The sequence below is a fragment of the Hermetia illucens genome, chromosome 4 (genome assembly GCF_905115235.1).
Source record: "Hermetia illucens chromosome 4, iHerIll2.2.curated.20191125, whole genome shotgun sequence".
Taxonomy (NCBI): Eukaryota; Metazoa; Arthropoda; class Insecta; order Diptera; family Stratiomyidae; genus Hermetia; species Hermetia illucens.
This window is the reverse complement of record NC_051852.1, coordinates 118943355-118964998: the sequence shown is the minus strand read 5'-3', so window position 1 is coordinate 118964998 and position 21644 is coordinate 118943355. Positions and strand designations below refer to the sequence as shown.

The 21644-nt window shown below is 44.1% G+C and overlaps 1 protein-coding gene across 1 annotated transcript; it reads right to left on the bottom strand.

Annotated features, from left to right (window-relative positions):
* Positions 1-1962: 1962 nt before the first annotated feature.
* LOC119655276 (procathepsin L-like) lies at positions 1963-16497 on the bottom strand. The gene is made up of 4 exons (XM_038061092.1): positions 16386-16497; positions 8603-8808; positions 8430-8551; positions 1963-2589 (listed from the first exon to the last, which is right to left on the bottom strand). Exons 1-4 carry the CDS (start codon positions 16470-16472, stop codon positions 1967-1969), a joined length of 1038 nt encoding a protein of 345 aa, XP_037917020.1. The 5' UTR covers positions 16473-16497; the 3' UTR covers positions 1963-1966.
* Between the last annotated feature and the right edge of the window lie 5147 nt (positions 16498-21644).

Sequence of the window (21644 nt, the reverse complement as noted above, 5' to 3'; positions counted from 1 at the left end):
CTTTGCCGGTGTAGTCACTAATTCCGGTTGGATTTGGGTGTCGTCTCCAGGAAAGTTTCTTGATGCTACGATTATCTCTCGAGTTCATCTCTCGGATTCCACTGGGACTTGGACAGCAATGAGGTCTCCTGTTAGAAACTCTGAAAGGTATATATATCTTAAGTCTCTTTTGAGAATGGTACGAGGTCTTGGTTTTTCAAAAAAGGAATCCCAAATTACCTGCATACTTTCCCCTTGAAGACGGCGAACATGCCCCGTATTGTTCTGGGAACTTACTTTTGCAATTACCGCATATCCAGTTTTTGCATGGTGGGAGTTTACCTTCGCTATTTTAGTGCTGGCCATCGCCTCCGGTTGTGCTTGGAGCTTTTCTCCAATGTTGGAGTATTGTTTTTCTCCTTCGAGATGTCACTTTCTTGTGTTTCGCGGTCCGACTTGAGCCCTAGGTCTAGATCAAGGTCGTACAGCTTCTCCTCTTCGTCTTCCTCGGTCCCGCCCTTTCAGCCTCTATGGCCTCATCGATTCCTTCGGGGACCTTGGTAGGATTTTCACCCGATGTGTTCTCCGAAGTATCTCTCCTTTGTTTCTCCCTGTGCAAGTGCGCAGAAAGTTACGATGTTTAATTGCCTGCAGGGGTCGGTTTTCTATTTCAATCGTGAGCAGTACATGTTGATATTTCCGCTTCCTTCCATCCTGGTAATTTAGGAACTGTAATCCTGCATGCAGTCTACCAGTATAAGACCTGGTCGAAAGCGTGTGTTGGTAAACACAAGCTTCTTGTTCCATTCGTCACACACCTCTATGACGATGAGGTTCTCAATTATTTCCTGCTCATTACGAGTAGCTGCTCCGGGAAAACTTTCGGCAGAATGGTTAGTCGAATACTCTTTACCGCATTAGCATAGCTAACGGCGGGACTCCTGGCTCTCCTGTTTTAAACCCTGATCGCCTCGAAATCTTGGGTTCGAATTTAGGTTTTTTTGGGAGCATTTCTCTTTTGCGGGCTGATTTTCGCTGCTCCTTGCTTTATTGACTCTGATACTGAAAGCTTAGGTCTGTTCTGAACCTTCTTGAGGGCCTCTTCTGGTTTTAGACCTTCTTTTAGATAGCAAGGATACCATTTAGCACCTGTGTCTTTGTAGGTTGCAGTCTTCACACTAGTCCAACGTTAATATCGCTCTGCTGCAATTTCTCCCTTCTTGGATGTAGTCACCAGTTTCTCAATGTTGTGGAGATTTGCCTCCTCCTGATGGGCCAGTTTGTGTGCGGTATGGGGGTGCCGCTAGTTTATTATATGTGTTTTTTGTGTGTTTATTTTTTGCATTTATTTGAATCCTACGAGTATGGGGGTTAGGAGGTCCGTCGTACGATTGCCCTCCGTAGCACGGTAAGGTCAGGCTCATTCAATGAGGTGACCAGGTATCAGTGAGGCACTTTCGAATACAGTCAGTTACCTCCAACTGCAAACTATCCAATGGGAACGGTTCGAATAATACTCTCCGCAGCATTTTATTAATAGTAAGGTCCCCGGGTTAAGGATGTGGTCACTATCCATTAATGGTCTTGGAAGACAAGAGGTTTGTCTGCCGGGGAGCCACATATCAATCTTAGAGAAAAATGGGTTGGCTCCCAGAATCAGTCTTTCCAGCAGTTCACTGCTTGGCCCCAAACCTTATCGTTACGCGTATCCAACACTCAGTGCCCAAACACAAAAAGGGTCAAATCTATGTCTAAGTCTAAGATGTAGTTTGACGCATTACCAACTGTCTTTAATACTAGGTCCAAAATTTTGAATTATATTTATCTCAATATTAGTTCAGTTTACATCACCTTGAAAATAACTGTGGTGGAAACACCATCCTGAACCTCGTCGTTTGGAGCAGGGTTTTACCTTACCTTGACTCTGATTTTCGTATTTATAATCACTTTATTAGTTTCTCATACAAAGATTTATAATTCAGGAAAATTAATTTTGTAAGACTGGGCGAACAATTATTGAAGCAATATTGCAATTGTTATTGCGATTCCTGGCCATTCGTATATAACCCTTCTCCCCGTACTCCTCTCCCCAAGAGTTTTTAACTATCCAGAAGTCCTGGCCTGTTTTTTTATCCGTGCCGTAACCAACAACAAGCACGGCGTGGTTAATAGCCGAGGAACTTTTTTTGCAATCATCACTAAAAAAAATTCCTTCTGAATAATTAATGAAGTCCTTTCCTACTTCAATAGCAACGACCATAGGTCCAAAGTATCCGACAAGTTGCTTCAAATAGTGTTCGTCGGGTGGAAAACCGTCGGATGGAGAAGTATATGTGAATGTCACAACTTTTAGAGACGGTACTTTCATGCTGGGCTTGTATTGACAAGAGGACTGCATCATCATATATGGGTAGGATTCCGCAGTTGAAATACCGTTCTTTTTAACATATTTCATTGCTAGATACGGGTGGCCACCATTGCAGCCGCGGTTTCGCTCTGAACAATCGATCAATTGCTGTTCAGAGAGTTCCAAGAGTTTCTTTTTTTTAAGGAAATGATGTGATTCTAGGACTCCTGTAGTTGCGAATGCCCAGCAGGAACCGCATTTACCTGTAAGTTGAAACGTTCTTTATTATTTTCAAGTTTTTGTGTATATTTTTCTTATGCAACAATTTTGGGATGCATGACTGTTCCACTTTAATGTAATATTGACAATTTACAGTTTAGGCTGCAGTGGATTCACAGTAAAGACATAAATTTTATTTAATACAGCTTTGTTACTAATAATGCGATTTCCATCAAACTTTCCAGCATCGGGCAGAGTTCGGGGTGAGATTCGGTTGGTCTAAATTTTACCTTTTGCAACTGATACCAAACTTATTACCTTTTTGATAAAGTACCTTTCATTTGGGATCTCTAACGATTATATTCGGAGAAAAAAGTATATATCCCGTTTGCGCTTACATTGGGAACCCCCGTTCTTACGCTCCCCGCAATCTCATTCCACCTACTTTATCCGTGTGATGTTACAGTACACTAAACTTTCTGATAATAGATATAATTGTGTGTAACAGACAGGTAGACAATCAATCTTCGTTGATATGGAAATCGAGTCCCTTCATGCGGATAACCGAATCCTCGGTGTATGAACCAGCGCATACATGCATCTGCCAAAGTTATGTGTAGGCCGGGAAGGTGAAAAAAACGCCCACATGTTGATAAGAATGGTTGTCGACTAGATACTCACTATGAAAAGCAGGTGATTTAAAGGTGCTAAGAACATTCATTGCAAGGGCCGGGAAAGATACATTTGTCAGTTTATGTGGTCAAATGTAGACGTCATGAGGGAGGGCCAAACACTGCATTTGGCGGCAGTGTACACCTTAAGGAAAACTAGTGGAACCATGTTACAATCTTCACTACAGAGCCGTTGGTTGCCGCTCATACCTCACCTTATTCTGGGGTAACTGCAACGTCTAGATAATCAGAGAAGCCGACACGTATTCCCGGAACTGCACTTAATCCAACACTGAAGTTTTTTCCTTAACCTTGGTGTTTACAGTAGGGTTTACCTTATCTACATGCTATATATAAATATTTGTAATCACTTTATTAGTTTCTTATAAAAATCTCCATATTTCAGGAAAACCACTGTGGTAAGATTGGTCAAATAATCATTGCAGCAATATTGCAATTATTATCATGATTCCTGGCCATTTCAATTCTCCTTGTACATCTCCCTCCAAGAATTTTTAATTATCCAGAAGGCCTGGCCTGCCTCATTGTCCGTGTCGTAACCAACTTGACAGTGTGGTCTAGATACAGACTCTCCACTTATCCAAGTGGGAATCAATCCAACTGGGATCCCGTAACGGAAGAGGCGAAACAGGCGCGTTGTGTCTGTATTGCACTCCCGCGAGGGTACGCCATCGGACTACCAACTAAAGACCTCTCAACCGTCACAGAGCTAGCTTGAAACTGTTTGTCACATAACTTGGGGCTAGCCTTCGAGCTCTTTCGCCTCGGCGAGCCTTCAAATCAGGGAATGTCTTTCACCGACGGGAGCGGAAAAGAAGAAAGGAACTGTTAGTTCAAGCAACCTCCCGCCATTCGCCTCTTCCACCTTTCAAGTTCTATTTTCTTTGTAACGAGAAGAACTCTAATATAATGCGCAACACCGTTCCTTCTGTCAGCACTCCTTGGCAAGGTTGTCTAGAGAGAGAGTTGCTGGCGAATCCCCTCCCACTTTCCGTAAGGAAAAAAAGTGTGATGACCGTCGTCCACAACTCCATTGCAAAACACACAACCCGGAAATCGTGCCTTTCCAATCTTGCCTACTTGGGAGCTGCGTCAGGATGTCGTCAGTCTCTCCATGTTTCCGATTCAGCCACGCACCTAAGTTGCCAATGAGCTGCACAGTCCATCTGCTTTTTGTCTCATTTTGCCAAGAAGGTTGTCACTCATTTAGTGTACGTTGCAATTTTTTGCGAATATCCACCACTCTTGGCTCTTCTCTTTTGTGCTTATATTGTATATAGATTTACGCTCCTTAGCAAGAGGAGCAAAGAGAATCGCTCCTGCAATCATCACCGCCAGTTCAGAGACAGTATAGTACACCAAGCTCATCGTCTTCGTACTTGCGCCTGTCGCTTACAATATATCTCCTTGCCAAAAGAGTCAGTGCACACAACAGCATCGTAGAGCAGACTACATTGAACTCATCAGGAGATGTCGCCTTAAGGTACCTAACCGTTAGCTTTGACGCGATTTTCGACTCGTTGATTGATATGGTACGCAGGGTCGGGACTCTCTTTTTAGTCAGGATGGCTACTTCGAATTTTACCAGTGCAAGGTCGAAATCATGCGCAATCATCCATCCGATTTCCCGTCGCATGAATAGGCAAAGTTTGTTTTTCGTCTGTTCAACACTGCGTCCGGCAACAAGTGCTGCAACTTCATCTGCACAACCAAACAGATGCGATTCTTCTGGCATGTCTAAGCAGACTATCATAGGAAGCGTTCTAGAGGTCCCGCCCGATGATGGAACCCTGCGCTACCCCCAACCTGACCTCCATGTTCCTCTGTCCCTCTAGTGTCTCATATAGAAGGGTCAGAGATAGCTTGGAACGTGGAAAGTATTGTACATTGTGCCTAGAATGTCTTTGCATTCTCTGCAATTAAAGGCATTTTTGACGTAAAGCGTTACGAGAAGCACCATCTGTCAAGCTCGGCAGCTGTGTGTCTCCGCTCGGCGAACGGCAGCTACGACTTGCATGACACCATCAACTGTGAATCATTCAGCTGCCGTGGCAATAAGTCCCCGGCACCACGTATTGCGTCAGTGATTCTATTTTTAATGACGTTTTGAGCACTTTCCTGGCAGCGTCAAGTATACAAAGTGGTTGGTATGAAACGGCAGCTCACGGTTGGTATTCCTTTTACTGACCAGCGCAATCCTCGCCATCTTTCAACGAGAAGGGAAATTGCCCTGCTCGTACGGGATAATGATAGTTCGGTCTTAAGTGAACAGCGGTCGCGTATACCGAGAGGTTGTGTCAAACGAAAAGTCTTCCAGAACTCGTCAACTGTCCACCAGCAGCACCAGTGATTTCGACTCGAAGATTAAACCAAGAATGCTTCCTTCGCGGTGTGGGCGCTAGAACATTGGGGTGGATTCGGTGCTTAAAGCTACGAGTTCTCACTGCCATTTCGAGAATTCGTTTCGCTTGGAGTCTGGGTGCGGCACGCCCCATTTAAGTGCCCTGGCAGTGACATCACCCCCGAGCAGTACCTGTCCTTCCGTGCCCAAGATAGCGTCCTCTAGATCATCAAGCCTGTGCCGTAAGTCTGGCATCCTCTCATTTCTAAACATCGAATCCGGAAAAAGCTGCCCTCTCGGCCTTGGGCTGCTGCCGTCCCGAACCCAGATGGCAACTATACCTAATGCATCGGGGTGCCATGAAGCTGGGTCCTTGTTTTGGTATTGTTCACTGATGAGAACTAGATCAGTTTTGATCTCCGCTAGCAACTCATGAGCGGTTGCATTCCGGTGCGTATTGATCCGTAGGATGCGAATTATGTTAACTGCATCTTAGCGCTTCCCAGTTCTGCTTTTAAAACTGGACACCGTCCCGAGTCTGTAGTGTGCGCAACGCTCGCTGTATAGAACGTAACTCTACGTATCGTTGAAGGTATTCACTCTATGCTGCCCTCCTGTTATGTACCAGGCAGGTTGCAGCCTTATGGCCATAAACTAAACATCTTTAATATTTGGTTAGGCGGTCTGGATTTGTATCCTACATATTATCCATCCAATTTCAATTTCCCGTTGTTAAGAAGTTTCTTCGCTTCTTGCACAGCAAATTTTTGACCTCAACAGTTGGTAAAGATGATACCAATTCGGGGATTGACTACCTCTGAATATTCGACTTGATGGCCTCTTCTAGTGAGTGAGTTTTCTGTGAGGCAGTCAAGATCTCGAATTTCCAGAGAGCACCTGGGTCCTTGGTTAGAAACCGAAGTTTTGTTTCCTAGTAGCCCCTAGATCGCTTAACAGGACGTTGTCCTAATGCGTCCTAATTTGACTAGGACTCCACCATCCCATCGTTTTCCGGATAGAAGACACTTCCGCTTCGCTATCTTCCTATAACGGATTCCGCTGCATTCAAGTCCTTCTTCGTCTCCCCACTTTTAATTTTAGGCAGCGGTTTTTCTGACGATGCGACGTTTTGTTGCCTCTTCTCCCTTTTCGCCTTCCTCTTTCGAGCCCTGCAAAGAACCTGAGTGAAGTCTCCTTCAGATACTCCTTCTTCTTTGTGTTTTTTTCAGTTCGCTCCGCAATGGGCTAACTGTGAACCGTTTGGCGCTGGTAGTATTCTCAGCCAGGGACCGCGGTGGTTTCTGCTTTTTGCGCATCTTCTTTTGGTCTCCATGACTGCCTGTAGTATGAGAATACATTAAGGGGTTTCTTCAGCTCCACCAGCCTTCCTACGCTATTGCTGATGCGCTTCTGCAAGAAGAAAGATCGACTGCGTTTACATTTGGCTTATATTAGAAGTAGATTCTACTGTGCCTCTTTCCGCAACAACAGCACTGCATGGTATAGTCTCCGTTCCAGGTGCCGCATCAGTTTGCTTGTTTTATTTTTTATTCGCGCATTTTAATGTCTCGTGGGGTATTTCAGCCCTTGCTGCCACCTTTGCTGGACGCTGGGGCGACCCATTTCCATTGTCTCACTATTTACGTTGTTTTTGTTCTTCATCAGAGTTTTTACTAGCGCATCGTGCGGAAAGGGGCGGACCACAATATTCAGGGACGAGTATTCACTCGGGAACAAAGGTCCTACACTAGTTCCCTCAGGTCTGACCAACGCGTAGCTGATCCCGGAACTTACGGACGCTCATCGCTCGCCCGGGGGAGCACGGTTTACTAATAACGGTTCAATGTACACTACTCGGCCAGGGTGCCGAAGGGGCTGGCTCCTGATACACACCATAACTGCCACCTCTAGGACCCCTCCGGTTAAGCCAAGATCGAACGAAATAGGGCGTCTGGGGCAAGAGTGTTTTCTCTGGTTTTTAGAAAAGGAGCGTAATGATGCTGAGATTATGTAACAACTTGGTTTCCAAAATAATATTAACACCATCACCTGGGGGCTGCTAGTCGATAGGCCGGGATCTTTCTTTACTATCGGCGTTCCCACACCGATTATTAAGAATGTTCGGGAACAAATAGGCTGCCCGCTCTACTACGGGCTTAACTGTCTTCTCACGGACGACCAATTATAATAATAATCGTTGGCGCAACAATCCATATTGGATCAGGGCCTTGAAGTGTGTTAGAGCACTTCATTCAAGACCGTAACGGTACACTAGGAGGCAATGTGGTCAGCATTGCGCTCGCCCGAGATTATTACCCTGATTTGACTCAGGTACTCATTCACAGCTGAGTCGACTGGTATCCGACGTCAAATCACGATGCAAATTCCACTGCCACCAGTGAGATTTGAACCGACGACCAATTACCAATGTTTATTCTCTGGAGTTGACAGATGTAACTTTCAACTTGGGATTACTCACGTCTGGGTAATTACTTTTAATTGCTTCCTTCACCTCTTTTTAGTTTTTTTTAGTTCGCCTAGAGCACTCTAGACTGCCATGGAGAACGTATCCTTGTTGACAGTGTTCGAAGTAAATTATACAAGTATGCCGCTAGTTTGACTCGGCTGGATAGGTTGACGCCCACCCCAGCATCTTCTAGTTTGACGTTGTTGTTGATTTCTCGAGCAACTTCTGCGAAAGATATACCTTCGTTCGACTTTATGAGAATGACCTTTCTTCAAGGTTGGCCCCTTCTCCCTCTAGACTGCCCAACCAGGAATGCTACACAGCCAGTTTCAGTGAGTTGAGGAACAACCGAGCACTATGACCAATTAGGTATGTAATACTTACCTTGATTTTTCACTCTAGTCACCGCTCCTTGATCCCTGTAATCAATTGCATCTGGCACCTTTGCAGCATTTGAAAACTTGAAATCGTTTGCTGGTATCATCTCGGTCATCTTCACCAGTTCCCTGAAATCAAAGCCGATTTAAAATTGCTTAGAAGGATGCTGCAGTTCATACTCCACTGATGGTGTCTGAAAACAGGATGCGAATTTCAGCGCTTCATCTTCGGTCATGTCGGAGAATTGGTTGACCCCTTTTCGATATGTATGAAGTCCTAGTTCGTATTCCTTATTATGCTGAACAATTTTTGCTAAGTTATTTTTGAAGATTTGTTTGCGAATCGCTTCGATTTTTGGACTCTCATAGTGGGGTCGGTGGATTTGCTGGAATGAAGACCTAAATTGTGAATCTGTGTCATTATGAAATCAGTAGAAACTAGATAGCGTGATGGCTGTCCTATATCAGCGCCAGGAGGACACTGCCTCTGGCCTTCTGGGATTACAAGTCTCATAATCTTCTTAGATGGGTCAGTCGTGGGATCGTTTAGGGGTGTTTCCGGAAAATTCACCATATGCTTGCGACAAGAATGGCGGAGTTGCATCATTCGAATTTGTTGCGATAAAAAGGCAGTGTTATTAGCACTCAATAGTAAGATGACGTGGAGCTGTCAGTAGTAGCCGCTGAAACTTGGCCAACTGAACAAAACATGCCTGATGTAGGTACCGAGCCACTCAAACAACGCTTGAAATGAAGAGGCCTAGTTATGAGGATCTTTGTGAAAAAGCCCGAGCTGTCTAGAGTGGCATTTCTAATGTCCATATTAAGAAGGGGGACCTGGAAAGCTTACTAGGGAGGCTGAGGAAGAAGAGGAAACGATTTTGGCCTCAGAAGGAGGTGCCTTAACTTACGATTAAAACTAAGGGGGAAAATGTAAATGTCGGGCTCCGCTAAGAGAACTTTGAAAATGTCCGCACTACATGTACTTTGAGAGGAATTGGAGAATATAATATCCCAGGAGGCAGAGCAGTCCATCAGGGAAATATAGAGTTTGAAAAGGGTACACATATCAATGAAGATGCGGTGATGTTACAAGAAAGGGAGATTGAGGATGCGAAGTCGGGTAGGTTGGAAAGGAAGAGATCGAGATTGCTGTGCAAGGAGTTTTTGGTGGTGCCGAATTGCAGAAAAGAGGAGACTGGGAGAAGGGGTCTGGGAGAGGTTGTTGAAAGAAAGTGGAAAGCTAAGATAACTTTACCAGTTGAGTATGGGGAAGTAAAAATCCCCACAGAGGAAAGGAAAGGACACTTGAGAGTAAGGATTTCCAACAAACTGTTAAACAATTGTTCATTCAAGCAAAAGGGGCAAGCAAGTCAGTTTTGAAAATGCAGATGGGATGATGTTGTTGAGTCAGCGTAGATAAATTAATGGCCTCAGCTTGGTTCTTAAATCCCTACCATTTTGGAAAAACAGGCGGGCAGTGAACACAGAGCCAGTTACATTGATCGGTGAGGCAGGTGGGCTGTTCCGAAATTTATTCGTGAATTCGTGCGCTTGCTAGGCTTGATGAACACATCTTCAGGCTAGAAAGAAGGACCGATTGGGTCAATCAATCATCCGGTTGGGATTGCTCTTCTTTGTCGGTTTAACACAAGACAATTGTGAAAGTGAGTCAACTTTACTTTTAATATACTTCAGTACTTCGTCCGTAGAAGAAGGCGATGGGAACGATGTTAAAGTGTTAGGCGACTGTGTTGCGATTCGGCGACCTGCTGAGGAGGCTGTGAATGTTGTCCCGTTGAAGGCGTGTGCCAGCCAGACAGGATTGGAAACTTTCTCGGAATTGCTCATGTGGCTCAAAAGAAAGCTTTCCAATATCGTAGGCAGGATACTGTTGGACAGGCGAAGTGGTAGCTTAGTAAACCAGAGTGTTTGGACCTTAATAGTGATGCTAGCAATGACAGCACGATGGAAGTTGATAGCGAGGAAGATACGGTAGATTCTAAAACTAGCGAACTAGAGGTCCTTCGCTTCAAGTGGGGCCATAAGCTGGGACAATATAAAGGTGTTAAGGAAGGGAACTAATTGGAGACAGTACACCGATAAAGGCGCGGCGGCGTACATATGTGTTTATGGAGAATATAAGCCTTCTGTAGGCGTTTATTTTAAAAGAGGGGTCTTCTATAACTTGATGATAACGAAAAGCAACTTGAGCTTTCAAAGGTGTCTCATATCTAGGACCCCAGAACAAATTCATTAAGAATTAGAAAGATTTCTGACTATGACCACATCATCATTCAAGAAACCCTGCACGAAGATACTGGAAGAGAAAGACCACATCGTGTTAACTGCTGAACGAGAAGACGACTTGTATGTTATCCGTGAATATTGTGATTGGTTGGTTCCTTAGTCGAAAATTATCTATTCAAAACTGTTTTTTCATGCAAATGTGGACCGTATTTCTGGGGCTGCGAGGAAGAAGAGTATGAAGAGAGTTGGTGGAAGAACCACCAAATGAAATCACTAGTAGATTTACTGTGCTTCGAAAACTTGAGTAGAATTGGAAGCAGGAAAGAATGAACAAACATTTACTGGGTACACCCAGGTGCCTCCCGTTTCAAACAAATCTACCTTTTAAATTTTGGCAGAAGCGGTGGATATTGCTAACTATATTTGCAATCGATTGGCCTCGAAAAGCTTGAACATCAAAACATCTAACGAGTTTTTGCTTAGAAAGAGCGTAAACTAGGAGAATTGATAGGTTGGAGAGAAGGGATTTTTCTTGGATACGACCCCAAACTGAAAGTCTGCAGTGCGAACTGCACGAGTAGAAGCAAAGTGCTGATTCACCATGATGTTAAGATCTTGTAAAAGTTTCTTCTTCTTCCTCTTCAGTCTTTGTCCCATTCTGAAACGGGGTTGGCTCGCCTTGTTTGGCTACGCCATTTTGTTTTTTCAAAGGTCTGATCTAGATGCAGTCGCCAAGGCTTTCAAATCGTCATCCAGCACATCAAACCACTATTGCTTCGGCCGGCCCTTTGGTCTTTTTACATCGACTTCGATGTTCAGACTAATCTTGGCAAGGGAATTCCTATTAGCGAAAATTACGTGAGCATACCATTGGAGGTCGGTGCAATCCCCTATCCATCGCGGATCTCCTCATTTTAAAAGTGATCATGACGTGTTAAGCACCTAGTCCATCGCAACATCTTCGTCTCCATGACCACGAGGTGTCAATCATTACTTTTTATAGTGGTCCAGCACTCAAAGGGCGGCAGGGTGCACGACACTGCGGCAAATTTTGGATTAAAGACGTTCGCAGATACGACGATCACAAAAGTCGCAACTTTTTCCACATTGCGCTAATGTGTGTAGCAATTTCATTACGCAGTTCACCATTGGTTAAAAGCATTGATCCGAGATATTTAAATCGTTCAGCTGTGGGTAGGCCACTGCCACTGACAGTACCTATTTCAATAGGGTCCGTCGTCAAAAATTCAGTTTTATTCAGATAATATCCTGGAAAAGTTTGATTTCTTACAAGAAACCATTCTTGAGATTTTTGACTGAGAAGTACATATGAATGAGGATGTGACGCTTGTGGATCTCTATTGGATTATTCCAACCGAAGTCACCGGATGTCGATCAGTACGGAGAGATTCCACGCGGTTAACATGGAATCATGAGACGTTGGTGGACACAAGGACCAGGTTTCAACTACGTTCGACAATAATGAGTCCCTTTCGAATTTCGAATCTGGTTGTGTACAAGGCGAAGCTTTTTTTTAGCTGAATGAGACCCTAGTTTTCCCAAAACAGAGTCTGGATAGACTAAAAATGTTGAGAAAGAGCACAAGAGGAAGATCCCATAAAGTGTATCAGCACCAGCGCCATCTCGAGCAAGAGACTCATGCGCAAGATACTTTCCTGGTTGATAGGACAATGATGGGACCCAGTGAGAATGATTGGCATAAGTGACCTGAAGAATAACAATTAACTTTTGACAAATTCTTTCAAAGACGTTAAGGTGATCGGTGGCCCAATGGCGTAGTTCAAAAAGCTGAATTTAGAGACGCTACCGTGTTCGATCACTAAAGGTTTCTATCACTAAAGGTTTTCTGTCCGTTTCTAATACTTTTGCACCAATTTCTAGAATCGATTGTCAAGTTTGGGATGACTGGCCTCGTTGTGAAAATTTTTATCAAGCCACACAAGGACTTCAAGAAGATGCGGTAGAAGATCATGGTATTCAGTCAGAAAGCTCATCCTGCTACTTGAGTTCCTCCATCATTTTGCGGTTACGATTTTTAGCAATTGAAAACGGTCTATAATTTTTTTTTTAATTTTTGTACAATCCCTGACAATAGAGAGGCGCCAGAATACTAGCTTTTGTGAGCGAGAATTCCAGCAACATAAGCTGGACATTCAAGGCCTAATCGAAGTGAGACTCCGATGAGTACTTTTCCACCTTTTAAGAACTTGACCATTTATAATCTGGAAAGCCATTCACCTGCAGCATCGACGGAATACCGTTTGAGTACAGCGTCTCCCCAAGGGTCAGTTGGATTTCAAGTGGTGGGCAACGAACATCTAATCAAATCCACCATATCGCGATCATCAGTATACTTAGTTAGGAGTTACCTTCTGAAAGTGCGTAAGAAAGGAGGTGTTGACATCGGCCGTTTATCTCGACTTGCGTATCGACAACTTGCAGCGAAACAGTGCATCGGCTCTCAAATCCAATTTAGATCTTCTTTGTGATCACTATGATTGGTTTCTGGAACGAGCGCATGAGTTCTCTTGACCTGGGAGATGGTTTCTGGCAGGACTTTAATTGCGAGGTTCTACCAACGGAAATTTTCGACATAGTGTAGAAGCTTGTTTCTACGAACAATTACGCGCAGTTCAGGAGAGGCTTCGGAAAGGGACCATTGTGATGGGCGACTTGAATACCAAAGAGGGCTCTGATAACACCTTGCCTTGACGAAAGCAATGATAATGGTAGGAGGTTTCTGATTTTTTACAGCTACCGCCACATCGTCATTCGTGGCACATTGTTAGAGAACAGAGTTTGCCATAAGCTCAGTTGGGTGTCAACTGACCGAGACTTTACGAGAGTAATCAGACTGACCGCTTTGAAGTCATGAGGGTATTTAGGAGTTGCCTTCTGGATATGCGTTCCTTGAAAGGATCACCATCTGATAGTCGCTTAGTTTTGCTTGCGAATTGCATTTGTCACTTCTCGCAGGGATGGAGAGCTGTGACCCCCAAGTTCAACGTCGACAGTGGGAGACTTATCTTGCTGACCGGGCGGCAGATACTCTCAGTAATCCGTCTGAAAATATTGATGCGTTTTGGACTCCCATCAAAAATGGCTTTTTTGGTTACTACGCAGGTCGTCAGCCACCACTCGTTACTAGATCTGGCTGTCTGCGAAATCGTGCAAACGGATCATTGAACGAAAGGAATGGGAGGCTCTATTAACCACTGTAAACCACCGCGTGCGTGACCCCATCGAACGCCAATACCGTGCGAAATTCCGAGTAGTTGAACGTAGTGTGCACTATGACGAAAGGGAATTTGTGATCGCGCACGTCTGGGAAGGGGAAGCTGCCGCAGATAGCGACGATTTAAGAATCGTATACTCAAACGTGAAAGAGTTTGTGGTCGCAAATTTTTTCACATTCTTGTGAGGTATGTTGACGGTCGACTTCTGATGAGGAACAGCTGAAGAGGTGAAGGCAACACTTAATCACGATTTTTAAGCGTATCATAACCAGTGAAGTTCGACACCATGTGGATGAAATGGCTAATCATTGCAACGTGCTAATATGGAATAGTAGAAAATCATCTCGGCTGTCAATGCACTATAACGGAGTAAAGACGTTGGGCTTCACGCCGCTCTGGAGAGCTAATTATCGCTACATCTACTTTCTGCAGATCTGGTACTTCCACCGAAAGAAGGGGATAATGGTTGAGATGCCCTTCTTTGGAATCCTGTCTTGAGTGTGACAGTTAGAGGCGTATATGCGTGCTCCTTGCCGTCACATGAAAAAAACAGCGAAACAAATACTGAAGCGTATTAAGAAATGTCTTGAAAACTTGTTCGACAGGGAGCAGATTGATTTCCGCTCTGGATTCTCCTGTATTAACCACATTAACACCTTGCGGATCATTTTGGACCAGTGTGCGGAGTTTAGGTATCCACTTTATCTGAACTTCATAGATTTCGAGAAAACTTTCGGCAGCGTGAACAAGGAGTGATGTGCTCAACGCAGAAGTGGCATTCTGGAGAAACTAATAGCTATTATGAGAGCGACATATGATGGCACAAAATGTTACATGCTGCACCGGGATAAAATCTCAAAGGATTTCGAGGTACAAAGCGGATTTATTCAGATGTCGTGAAGACTTCAAGGGGCCACGACATCTTTCAGATCTGTTCGCCCAGCGTCAGGGTCATGAAACTTGACCAAATAAATCTGGGTTTGAAAGGAAAGGTAAGTAGAGTTACACTGAAGATAAACACTAACACTCTCCCCATTTGCGTTAATGGGCAGAGCATGGAGAGTGTTGATCTCGCCGACGAAGACCCCTAACTAGATGTCGTTCGACGCATTTTGAAAGGTAGATCCTCCTCGGCGGCCTTGTCTAAAATCTGCAACAGCTATGCAGTTATCTCAACACCAAGATCAAGTTGAGACGGTACTGTGCGAATGTTCTGTCTGTGTTGCTATATGGGAGTAGCACATAGAAAACGATCCATAATATTATTCAGAAGCTGTAAGCCTCCAACACTTATCTACGACGTGTCACTAGCCTGATACGGTCTCCAACAAACAACTTGGCTGGCATGCATTTTGATTTGATTTGATGAGAAAGTGGAAGGGGCAGTGTATAGGTCACACATTAAGGGGGAATTAATGCTGGCTGCGCCATGCGGTGGAATTCATACTCTCAATAATAATAGAGGAGGAGTGCGAGTAACTCGGGAAGCCTTGGAAGGTGTTCAAGCACAATTCACCGAACAGTGTATGATGGCGCGTAATCGGGGTTGCCGTACTGTGCCCCACTAAGGGGCGAATGTCAACCATATAATATGTAGCTGACTTGTGGAAAGATTTCGTTGCGATTTTCCACACCGGGCTGATTCCAGTCAACCTGTTGAGGAGTGGTGTTCCCTATGTAATCCAGGAAGGCGATCAGACGTGAGGCCGCAAGGGGATCATCTGAAGTGGCTCGCATTAGGCAGCCTAACCGGAGGTTGTCTGGTACCCTGGGAGTTGGGATGGCTCTATGAGAGCATATGTTCTAGGAAAATCCCTGGAGGCTATGCTCTCGGCCTGGTTGTTGGAGTTTCATGGTGATTGTGGTTGTGTTGTTGTTGTTGAGTTTCTTGTGTGTCAACCTTGGCGTTGCACTGTATAAATCGGGCCCCGTATCTTTAGTTGCAGGCGAGGTGTTAGATAAGTCTCGGATTCACTGGTATGAATGTTGGGCCTGCATTCAGTACCGCTCTGTAATTCATGGCGGGGCTCTGATTCTGGTGTCCAAATCAATCCGTAGCCGAAGAGGATCATTGGAATATATCTACATGGCAAGTACGCACTTCGTGGAAGTGGAAAGGTATTCTTCTTGCAAGTTTAATTCAGGGTCTGCTCACGATAAAAGAGGTTATCAGGAGCCTAGGAGAGGTTTATAAAAGTTAGAGAATAGCTACGGAAATTCGCGCAAAATATAAACCGCTTTCCATGTGAAAGTGTAGTTCTGCCTTTATCGTTGACAATAGGCAACTAAGAGGTATCTCTGTAATCTCCTTTCATTTCAATTTACACAACTTTTAAATATTTATGGGTTTAAGATCCGAAATTGCGGACAACCCTCACTGTTTATTATATATATTTTTAACGCTTTTCATCACACTTTTCTTTAAAATAAAACGTGATTTAAGATGTTCCACTTACGGTGAAATTTTTCCATGCCAAATTTAGCAGAATATTTTCAGAAAGGCATATCTGAATGTTTAAAAATAAAATTATGCTTATCCACATCTTCACCGAACCGAGGAAACTATCAAACTGGAACTAAATGATAGTCTTTCGCGAATTTATGATTTCTATTTAAATTTTCTATTAACAATGGAAATTTTATAGCATTCATAAAAGTCAGTTTTCATTCAGGATAGCCCCGCAATGATATGTTCTGTGGTACTTTTATAGTACCAAGATTCAATCAAAAAAGAGGGAACCATTTAAATTTCAAAAGGACTGATTTTATTTGGGGGCCGTTACAGTCACTTAAATGCTCGTTAAACTTACATAACTGCAGTTACGCAGTATCAGAAGTACTAACCGTCTTACGCGAATCTCTCATCTTTTCCTAGTGCATATGCAACTGCTGAAGATCAGTTTATGTCAGGGAAATAGGTGGAATCGCTGCTCTAAGCACCCAAATTTCAATGCCTTATTGTAGTATCCGCAAATGTGTTAATTCAGATAGTTTCCGAAGTACGTTCTATTAATTTTGATTTTCCGAGTAAACTTCAATGACTCAACACTGGGTGTTTGTCGGGATCACTATTCTGCTGATGTTTGGATAGTATATATTTGCAACTGGAATATCATCGGTTTTCCTCTAGTGTTTGAACCAAATCGAATCTCAGGTTTTCAGATCCGATCCTCGATCCTCTTCTAAGAGTCTTCTTTTGAAGAAGAGTGTTCGGTCTAAAAGCCGCATTTTTTCTTCTCGTTATCGGTGACATTCTTCATGTTGCCTAGTCCAGAGGGCGTGGAGGAATTCAATGGGTCATGACATCTTTCCTCAAACGCCTCGACTACGCTGATGACATCTGTCTGCTCTCTCAACGAGTCATGGACTTGAGATATGGCTCTCGGACTGAAGATAAACCAAAAAAAAACAGGGTCCTCAGTCTGACTGGCAACGCTGTCTTCCTATTTGGATCAACAGGTAGAACATCGAAGGTGTCGATTTATTTGTCTAACTTGGCAGTGTTGTTTTTGCCGAGAATGGCACCGATTTTAATGTCACTCAACTCATTAACAGTTGAAAAATGAGAACTAGGTTTTTTTCCTTATCCTGTAAATATTTTTATTTTTTCCCTGCATACGATCTTTTCGGAGACCAAGTGCCTCCTTCTTCAGTGCTAGTACCTAATTAGGGGAAAAAATAAAAATATTTACAGGATAAGGAAAAAAACCTAGTTCTGATTTTTCAACTTATATACCAACTGTAAAAAACAAATAACATGGACACTAATTTCAACTCATTAATAGTGCTGGATCCGGCTTTGCTATTTCAAATACCTCTTTTCATATATGTAAACCTAGTGCAAAATGATGCCACCTGTTGTATCTAAAGGGATTCACTGAGTACACCTCCGCACAAAATTTCGTGACAATTGGCTTAGCCGTTTTCAATTAAATCGGGTATGAGGGATAGACAGGCAGGCAGACATTGAATCCATTCTAATAAGGTTTTGCTTTACACAAAACTTTAAAAATGACCACCAAAGTTATTCAAGAGCTCTAAGCCCTCGTTAACACCTGTTTCCGGTCTACTCTGACCTCGAAATCTCGAATGATTTACTACGTTAGCCGTTACCGATAGATGTGTTAATAAGAGGGTGATATTGACATTGTATATGCCATACTTCAAGGAAGGGCGATGAATGCATTGCTGCCTATGCCACTGTCAGTCTCTAGTTCTTTCACTTTCACTGGAATCAGAACAAAAACATTATCTACTTCAGGAGGTTGGTTCCTTCCGCTCCCAATCATGTCAAGTTCCGCCTGAGCCTCCCTCACTACAGAGTGCACTACAAACTCGTTTTCTCTGACTTTAGCATTCAATATGTTCGTGGGGGGTCGTGGAAATTTTCAATTTTCCTCGATTTTGGTGAATCCCTCGGGCCGTCGTTTTTCCGCTATATCTTGCGTTTCTGACATCGTAGAGTGAAAATTCTTGCATTTCCTGAATGTGGGCCGCCCCCCGTTCGAACGAGGTATCGCTCGAAGAAATCCGTCGATTTTGCATTTTTGCCAATTTTTACGACCCGGGGCTCGTGGAAATTTTCAATTTTCCTCGATTTTGGTGAGTCCCTCGGGCCGTCGTTTTTCCGCTATATCTTGCGTTTCCGACATCGTAGAGTGAAAATTCTTGCATTTCCTGAATCTGGGCCGCCTCCCCGTTCGAACGAGGTATCGCTCGAAGAAATCCGTCGATTTTGCATTTTTGCCAATTTTTACGACCCGGGGCTCGTGGAAATTTTCAATTTTCCTCGATTTTGGTGAGTCCCTCGGGCCGTCGTTTTTCCGCTATATCTTGCGTTTCCGACATCGTAGAGTGAAAATTCTTGCATTTCCTGAATCTGGGCCGCCTCCCCGTTCGAACGAGGTATCGCTCGAAGAAATCCGTCGATTTTGCATTTTTGCCAATTTTTACGACCCGGGGGTCGTGGAAATTTTCAATTTTCCTCGATTTTGGTGAGTCCCTCGGGCCGTCGTTTTTCCGCTATATCTTGCGTTTCCGACATCGTAGAGTGAAAATTCTTGCATTTCCTGAATGTGGGCCGCCTCCCCGTTCGAACGAGGTATCGCTCGAAGAAATCCGTCGATTTCGCATTTTTGCCAATTTTTACGACCCGGGGGTCGTGGAAATTTTCAATTTTCCTCGATTTTGGTGAGTCCCTCGGGCCGTCGTTTTTCCGCTATATCTTGCGTTCCCGACATCGTAGAGTGAAAATTCTTGCATTTCCTGAATCTGGGCCGCTTCCCCGTTCGAACGAGGTATCGCTCGAAGAAATCCGTCGATTTTGCATTTTTGCCAATTTTTACGACCCGAGGGTCGTGGAAATTTTCAATTTTCCTCGATTTTGGTGAGTCCCTCGGGCCGTCGTTTTTCCGCTATATCTTGCGTTTCCGCCATCGTAGAGTGAAAATTCTTGCATTTCCTGAATCTGGGCCGCCTCCCCGTTCGAACGAGGTATCGCTCGAAGAAATCCGTCGATTTTGCATTTCTGCCAATTTTTACGACCCGGGGGTCGTGGAAATTTTCAATTTTGTTCGATTTTGGTGAGTCCCTCGGGCCGTCGTTTTTCCGCTATATCTTGCATTTCCGACATCGTAGAGTGAAAATTCTTGCATTTCCTGAATCTGGGCCGCCTCCCCGTTCGAACGAGGTATCGCTCGAAGAAATCCGTCGATTTCGCATTTTTGCCAATTTTTACGACCCGGGGGTCGTGGAAATTTTCAATTTTCCTCGATTTTGGTGAGTCCCTCGGGCCGTCGTTTTTCCGCTATATCTTGCGTTTCCGACATCGTAGAGTGAAAATTCTTGCATTTCCTGAATCTGGGCCGCCTCCCCGTTCGAACGAGGTATCGCTCGAAGAAATCCGTCGATTTTGCATTTCTGCCAATTTTTACGACCCGGGGGTCGTGGAAATTTTCAATTTTCCTCGATTTTGGTGAGTCCCTCAGGCCGTCGTTTTTCCGCCATATCTTGCGTTTCCGACATCGTAGAGTGAAAATTCTTGCATTTCCTGAATCTGGGCCGCCTCCCCGTTCGAACGAGGTATCGCTCGAAGAAATCCGTCGATTTTGCATTTCTGCCAATTTTTACGACCCGGGGCTCGTGGAAATTTTCAATTTTCCTCGATTTTGGTGAGTCCCTCGGGCCGTCGTTTTTCCGCTATATCTTGCGTTTCCGACATCGTAGAGTGAAAATTCTTGCATTTCCTGAATCTGGGCCGTCTCCCCGTTCGAACGAGGTATCGCTCGAAGAAATCCGTCGATTTTGCATTTTTGCCAATTTTTACGACCCGGGGCTCGTGGAAATTTTCAATTTTCCTCGATTTTGGTGAGTCCCTCGGGCCGTCGTTTTTCCGCTATATCTTGCATTTCCTGAATCTGGGCCGCCTCCCCGTTCGAACGAGGTATCGCTCGAAGAAATCCGTCGATTTTGCATTTCTGCCAATTTTTACGACCCGGGGGTCGTGGAAATTTTCAATTTTCCTCGATTTTGGTGAGTCCCTCGGGCCGTCGTTTTTCCGCTATATCTTGCGTTTCCGACATCCTAGAGTGAAAATTCTTGCATTTCCTGAATCTGGGCCGCCTCCCCGTTCGAACGAGGTATCGCTCGAAGAAATCCGTCGATTTTGCATTTTTGCCAATTTTTACGACCCGGGGGTCGTGGAAATTTTCAATTTTCCTCGCCCTTTCTGAGAAGAATCGCGGATAATCGAACATGATATGGGTCTCCCGATTTACAACGAAGAAAAAGAGAATTGTCCCCTCCGAATCCGAACAAATACTAAATCATTCCATCGTCTCTGAACCTGCTCCTTCATATGGAGAATCCCAGTGGGACCATTTCCGCAATAGCACTCATTGCCTCGCCTCAGGTTATCTTGAAGGCGTTGCACATCATCAGCGTTACTATGTAGTAGAGAATAGTTAACCTCCTCCGATCACATGCTAGTGCTTCCTTCGGAACCGATGTTGCGTAACTAACCACTCCGTCCATGAAGTGAGTACATAGCCCCTGAACCGAATATTAATTGTGTTGTTTTTTCAAGGATCGCAGATTAAGATTGCCATCGTTTTTGTTCCGCTGGGTTAAGCTCTTCTACCTCCAGTCGTGTTTTTACGGCGTTGATGGTCTCACTAGTATATATTTCCGCATCTCCAACCATAGTTAAATCTTAAGGATTTGGCGGTACCTTTTTAAGGCTTTATCTCCTTTGTATTTATTTTAAGCCGGGTCTGCTCCTTCCGCGATTTTGTTCAGCTTTACTCTCTTTGCATGTCATATGCTTTTTCAAAAATGATTACATGGCGGTATTTGATGAAAATTTGCAGCTATAAGCATACAGTCAATGACATCCTTTCATTTTGAACTTAAAGGGGATGGTCCACGTATATATGAAAGATATGCGTATTTTTTCTTCACGGAACAGAGCCATATGGGGTAACAAATAGAAGGTCTCGATTAGTGCTTTGAGAAACAAAGCAGCTTCGATAATTGTAAAGGGTGAGGGGCGGTCAAAGGGTCGTATAGGACCCAGGGTGAAACCTGGATTGGTACCCACGATGGAGTATAATACTTAGGAAACGCTTGCTAAACCAACAACAACAGCTCTACCAGCAAACCCTATCTCCACCACCGCGTGGTAATCCCTGGGAGTTCTTTCTTAATGAAGACTTAGA